Raw genomic sequence first — 7,022 nt, 5'->3', positions numbered from 1 at the left:
TCTCTACAGTCATATAACTAAAAAAATAAGAGTACATGCTAAGGAAAGAAAGACATCTTTGGTTTCTTGTCTCAATTGTGATGTCTAAGCATAAGCTCAAAAATATCATAAGGATGTCATGTTTGAAAGATGGAGTTTTTATTTGATAGCTTTGGAGCATCTCATAGCTATCCAAACAACATGGCATTGATGCAAAACTAAGCATGTCATGCACTAAATAGTAAATCACTCTCTCTAGTTACCATAAACCACTGGTGATATATCACCCATAATCTCACTAACCATACTAGTGACGTAAGTACGGATCTTTCATCCTGACATGTTACTCATGTCCACACTAGTTAAGCTTGATATTTCAACAAAGCATGACACAGAACCTGATTTTTGTTTATAAAAAATAACATTACAAAGACACTTGACTACTTCTACTCTATGCTTTTGAAAATAGGTGGTACCCCACCCTGATTGTGCTCTCCTCCCATTGCAAAGATTACTCTTGATTTTTTTACAAGTTCTATGCATTGTAACTAGGACTAGATTACCACTTATTTTAGTTAACTCTATATTTTTTTTCAAGTTTTATCATTATTATTAGACTATACCATTGACGACATGCATACCACTGGTGACATATCATCCATAATCTCACCAACCATGCTAGTGACGTACGTACAGATGTGTCATCCTGGTATGTCACCCATGTCTGCACAAATTGAGCTCGCTATCTAAACAAAACATGACAAAGAACCTAGCTTATGTTGCAAAAATGACATTGCAACGACACTTGATTACTTCTACTCTATGCTTTTGAAAATAAGCGGTGCCCCAACTTGGTTGTTCTCTCCTCTCCATTGCAAAGATTGATCTTGATTTTTTACAAATTTCATGTGTTGCACCAAGATTAAATTACTACTTATTCTAGTTAACTCTATATTTTTTTCCAAGTTTTACCATCATTATTATACTATGGTGGGGTTCAAACCCAAGACCTGTGCATCCACAAGGGTGTTACCACTCGGGCTAGGGCCACCAATTCTAGATGTGGGCCGTTACTTCTAAGCCTCCGGCACACCGGCTTACTTTAATAAATTCTAGGTGTGTGCGGTCTAAGTGTGCCTAGATGTGGGCATTCTAAACTTAAAATATCCTAGAAGCACCTTATTGTTTAGCATTTTCACTACCCAACTTAAGCTTTTCACGTCTTCAAGGTATACTCTCTCCTTGTTAATCAATCTACCACGCATAATGGATACATTTAGTGTGTCATTAAAAAAACATTAAACTGGGGCTGACAAGACTTTTGGATCAAAAAGGCCTGTGACTTGTGTTTAAAAATATTGTCAATAGACTACCCATAGAAACCCTTTAATAATTTCTCAATCGACAGGTCCTTTTAAGCATCATGATTTATCACAAGGGGCCTTTTTAGCATCATGATTCATCATCACAAGGTATCAGACGTTGTTTTGAATACTCTTTTTAAAGACTTCAAACAAACACAACAGCTTGAGGATTTCCAGTTGGCCAAGATGTGTAAAAACATGCTTATGATGGCATTTTTGCATCCAAGAAGCTCATATGCAGTACACGTAATATACTTTCATAGAAGAAAGATGACCCTTTTATGCTTTACTCTTCTTTGCGAATTGCTTCTCCATGAAGAAGAAAGAAAACAGTGAAACGACCGAGAAAGCTGAGAACACACCCGCTGCTATGTCGATTGACGCATGCCTTCCCGTGATGGGCTCAATGTTGAACAAATTGATGGTCTTTTCCTTGTTAGTGCTTTGTCCGAATGCAACCTTCTCTCCTGTAGTGTCCAGGACATATGCCCGGACAAAGTAATAACCAAACGGAACTTCTTTGGCCACTGTCCAGATGGCAGTGTTGCCCACGGATGTGTAGGGTTGCGAGGTTATGTCAAACAAGCAGCTCTTGTCCTTCAACAGGATGTTATTGCTCTTCCTCCAGGGTCTGTCAACTTGGCTTTGAGGAGCAAAGCACAGCTCGAGCTGCACTGTCTTGTACGAGGCGTCATCTCCACGTTTTATAGTGGAGGCATTCAAACCCCATGTAACACGAAGCTGATCAGTGCCAGCTTTGATACCTGCATAAAACCCAACAAAACACACCTAAGCATACCATAATTCGCAGTAAGTTGTAACATGCACAAGTTTTCCCACTTTCTGCTGACAAGCTACTGCATACACCATTCCTGCTAGCCATGGATACTCACTACCAATGAAAGTATTCGGATTATTCATAAAAACGTAGACAGTAATCGTGTCATTCAGCATGGAAAAAAGACTTGCGCCTTCTGCCAGAAATCCTGAGAGAAGCACTGAAGAAAACAGGAAGGCCAATTTTAATTGAAAAGCCATCTCCACCTGCAAACACAAGAAAAACACACTTAAGTTGGAAACAAGCACAGTATAAGTATAAGCTAGCAGCTTCTCCTACGCATGGGTAATTCAGATCTGTGCAGAACTTGAGGGAGCATCATGTGAAGGGAAAGCTCTTCTCCATTGTAGGAGATATAATTTGCAAGCAATATGGGCATGGGAGCTTACCAGGTGCCCATGTGCATGACCGCTTTACCAAGTGCCCATGAGGCCAAATAGACATGAGGCTAAAAAACTGCGAAGCTGGAAATCCTACTTGCTTAAGATAGATGGCTAAATGGCCACAAACCCTCACTGCAGATATGGGAGGTTTACCATGACCTCCAGAAAGACACCACCATGACGCCAAATCACCCTAATCGCAGAGATGGGACATTACAAATGTCAGCACATCCTTGATGAACGCAGAAAATCCTAAACCAGAAGTTCTGATTGCACAGATGGAAAGTCTTGACAACCCTAACTGCAAACATAAAATTCCACACAAGCCACAAAATCTTTACAGCAGAAGGCACCAAAATCCCTATTTGCAAAGATTGAGGCTCCAAAACCCCAATTACAGAAATGGAAGTTACAGATATGTAAGCTTACCATAGATAATGCCAGAAACCCTAAAACTACAAAAATGGAGGCCTAGAATCGTAGCTGCACATGCCGGAAACCCTATATGCACCTCAAATGATGCCGGAAACCCTATATGCCATGATGAGAGTTCCAGAAACCGGGTAAAAGAAGAGATGGAAGCTTACCTTTGTATTTGAGTTCTCTGTGATGCTTGAAAGCAGGAAGAGAAACTGTAATCTGCGGCTGGGAAGGCCGAGGAAAGACAGCAGAGAGAAAGGCGATGGAGGGGAGGCTATGGCGGGTGATGTTATATAGCCTTTAGCTGTCTGCATGTGGTACTCTCATTTTTTGTCGCGTCCCGCAGTCGCTCATGTTTCTCGCGTCTCGCTGAGGCGGGCCAAAACCTCGAAGACGCCCTTAGAAAAGGCCCTCGGTATGGGAAGTGGCGAAAGAAATCGGTGGCTTTTCCGCTGGGCTTTTTTCTTTTACACCCCACTAGCCCTCCCACACCATGGGAAGCCACCAACACGCAACCCTGGTCCCTGCCCCTTCCCTTTGACTTCAAAATTTAGGCCTTGACCTTTATCTAAAACCCATCATTAACCCATCATTGCGCATGAAAATCTACTTTGGGAGGCTTGTATTCGGTTAAAACCCATTATTGCTCATGACAATCTACTTTGGGAGGCTTGTATTCGGTTAGGGTATCAGATGTCTTGGGGGCACTCTTCTTTTGGTATTAGAAGATGACAGATGGTCTTTAATTTGTGATTTGCTAAACATGGTCTGAAATGTAATGTTGTGAAGCTGGATGTAAAGTTGCTTTTTGGTAATATATATATATATCTATTGGTCCCCCCCCCCCAAAAAAGAAACCAAATTCTCAAGGCCATAACCCGAATCGGTGAAGATTCAACTTTGGGAGTGATGGAAGAAGAAGTTGTCGAACCTGCTTGTTTCTTGCGTGTATCAATCGAAGGGTTGTGAAGCTTCATATGATTTAAGAATCAGATAATCTGTATATGTAGACAAGAAGAAAGAATTAGCGATGGAGTTGGGTAAAGAGGTCGATACTAAAAGTTTGATGTGTGCACGATCACATGGGGAACTGTACGGTCAGTACGAAATGGACGACTGGCCGATGAAGGAGCATGAGGAGGAAAGTAAGGGATGGGAGTAGCAAGGTGGCAACGAGGATTGCGATTGGGGAGATTGGGCTATTGATTAATGAGGACATGAAACACCAGTTAGAGGCTGATAAGAAGGTTGCATATGGTCAAAGACGTTCACACTTTGGAAAGGATGAAAAGAAGGGTGGCGTTGTAAAGGAAGAAGGAAAAGTATGTGCTAAGGTTCCTCCTAAGTTTGTTCAACCACCATAGGTTTCTTTGTGTAAGATTCCTCCCCAGGCCCTCACACGATGTCCAGTTTCTCCCCCTGTAATCAATCCCCTTTTCAGAATAATAACAGATCTTGTTTCTATCTATTTTGGCCTGGATAGAGAAAATGTCTAGAGGGAGGTAATTCAAAATTGAGATATTATTGGATATAAAAATCCTCCTAGTGTCTAAAATGATTTCCCTTGAAACAGAAATTCAAAAAGAACTTTTCAATGTGCAATTAGAATGAATTAAAAATAGGTATAAAGGACCTTAGCCTAAGGGTCCAGATTTTCATAAATTTTTGAATTATGCTCAAATCAAGGTTTCTATTTACCAATAAGATTAATCCAAATGTAAGGAGGAGATAAATTGAAGAATAAAAGAAAATCCCCCAAAAATGAGTAAATGCTCACATAAGATGAAGAGTTGACTAAGGACAAGGTTTATTAGTTAAAAAAGAAGAGATATTTAGAGGAAATGATGCACCTCAGTGTGGGGATCTCCCCTCATGAAGGAGGCGCCTATTTCACATGTATGGAGGAGTTTTAAACTCAAAAATAATGAGATATTTTTATCTCTCTTGTTTCAACTAGATCCAAAAAGTAAGCTAAACTAACCCAAAAATGGTCAAAAATTGACCAAACTGATTTGGAAAATTCTAGAATCAGTTTGCTTGGTTAGAGGCTCACTTTTTCCTATAAATAGAAGCCTCCCCCTTTGTAAAAGGTTAATAGTGTTTATGCACAGTTACTCTACTCCTACCCAGATTGAATTTTCTTGATAATTCAATTGTTTTTGGCTTAACCCTCTCCAAAGTAATTGGTGGCCACTCTTGCTTCAAATAAGAGTAGAACCCTTAATCCCTCAAGCCAAAGGAAAGCTTACAACTCCATGTAAGCTAAAAATTTCTACTTTTTAATTTCAAATCTATGGTTTTCTGATTTTCTTGTTTTTTTATAGTTGATTAAAGTAAATTCTGATGCTATGCTTTGATGAAAAGGCCATCCCCTTCTCTTCTTTACAATTCAGCTTTTCTTTATCCTAGAATGATTAACAAACAGATTGATTAAACTTTTCTTATTGTTTACTCTCTTGGAAATTAAAAATTGTCCTTTATATCTAATTGGGGTTAATTTAAATTGAAAATAGAATGTTGAAAATTGAGAAATGGTCAGCCATACAAAGGAGGTTATGGCAAAATTTTCTTGAATTTGGTGGAAAAGAAAGTTTATTTTTATGATATTCTAAAAGAGTAATTCCCACCGTTTGTGCATTCTAAAAGAAATATTCTAATTTACTCCATGTACATATTCACCTATGAATATGCATGGATATCACTGATATTAAATTATCAAAATTAATTTCTATGCATAGAAAGATGCATAATGGAAATATTTTTATTATAAAAGTGTTGTTTTCATTGAATTTAATTTCTATGCATAGAAAGGTGCATAATGGAAATATTTTTATTATAAAAGTGTTGTTTTCATTGAATTTAGTTTCTATGCATAATGAAAATATTTTTATTCTAAAAGTGTTATTTTTATTGAATTTAATTTTTATGCATAAAAAGATGCATAAAGGATTTATTTTTATTTCAAAAGTGTTATTCTCATTAAAATTTATTTTATGCATAAAAAGATACATAAATGATTTATTTTTATTTCAAAAGTGTTATTCTCATTAAAATTGATTTTATGCATAGAAAGATGCATAAAGGATTTATTTTTAATTCAAAAGTGTTATTCTCATTAAAGTTGATTTTTATGTGTAAATAGATATGAATAGAGGTGATGAGATATGATGTGGATAGAAGTGATGTGATATAATGTGGATAGAATGTATGTGATGGGATGGTTATGAGAATGTATGTATGTGATGGGATGGTTATGAGAATGTATGTGGTGGAATGTATGTATGTGGTGGGTATGAATGAACGAATGTGATGGATATGAATGAATGTAATGTGATGAGTGTAAATGGATGTGATGTAAATGAATGTTATGTAAATGAATGTGATGGACGTGAATTGATGTGACGTCATGTGAATCAGGATGTGAATGAATGAGATGTGATGTCATGTGAATCGGGATGTGAATGAATGAGATGCGATGTAAATTGGGATAGATGTAATATGTGATGTGAATGATTATGATGTAAATTGGGATAGATGTAATATGTGATGTGAATGATTATGATGTGATGAGAATGAGAATACAAATGAAATAAATGAGGATTGATGTGGAACACGTTCGCTATAGAAACTGTATTTATGACCTGTTTTTAAAATGCCTGTTTTATGTCAAGAATGCTGGGAAAGCATTTTGACCGTCTTGTGAATGAGGTTGTGGAGACCTAATCTGATAAAGTTGCAACAGCTACTGACGGAGAGTCAATGGAGGACGTCTCGCGTAGCAAGGTCTCGGCCGAGGTCTTGACCAGCCTCAGTTCGATTAAAATGGTGAGCTTCCGATACGGTGGATGAGGGGCCAAGGAAGCGACCTATGAGTGAAGCGCTAGGTCACCTATGAAGAAGGATCCTAGAGGGTGCTGACCATACGGTGCTCAGGCTCTGGGTCACCGAAGATACCCACACGTGCGTCGTGGAAGATATTGGAACAAGGAGTAAGAGTTGTTTTCTGAATTCGGGCATGGATCTGGTTGATTGACCTTG

At 38.2% G+C, this 7,022-nt stretch overlaps 1 protein-coding gene across 1 annotated transcript; it reads right to left on the bottom strand.

The window, feature by feature from the left end:
• Nucleotides 1–1,532: 1,532 nt before the first annotated feature.
• On the bottom strand, nucleotides 1,533–3,393 carry LOC147612508 (high-affinity nitrate transporter 3.2-like). The gene is made up of 3 exons (XM_086783128.1): nucleotides 3,152–3,393; nucleotides 2,237–2,387; nucleotides 1,533–2,107 (listed from the first exon to the last, which is right to left on the bottom strand). Exons 1-3 carry the CDS (start codon nucleotides 3,296–3,298, stop codon nucleotides 1,623–1,625), a joined length of 783 nt encoding a protein of 260 aa, XP_086639254.1. The 5' UTR covers nucleotides 3,299–3,393; the 3' UTR covers nucleotides 1,533–1,622.
• Nucleotides 3,394–7,022: the final 3,629 nt, after the last annotated feature.

Source organism: Cibotium barometz, chromosome 45 (assembly GCF_041138505.1).
Source record: "Cibotium barometz isolate CiBa-2024 chromosome 45, ASM4113850v1, whole genome shotgun sequence".
Lineage (NCBI taxonomy): Eukaryota > Viridiplantae > Streptophyta > Polypodiopsida > Cyatheales > Cibotiaceae > Cibotium > Cibotium barometz.
This window is presented reverse-complemented; position numbering and strand designations above follow the sequence as displayed.

Coding starts and splice junctions, on each gene's coding strand:
- LOC147612508 (XM_086783128.1), bottom strand. CDS start 3,298: ATGCAGACAGCTAAAGGCTATATAACATCACCCGCCATAGCCTCCCCT. Junction 2,388..3,151: donor CAGAGAACTCAAATACAAAG/GTAAGCTTCCAT, acceptor TTGTGTTTGCAG/GTGGAGATGGCTTTTCAATT. Junction 2,108..2,236: donor TCCGAATACTTTCATTGGTA/GTGAGTATCCAT, acceptor GGTTTTATGCAG/GTATCAAAGCTGGCACTGAT.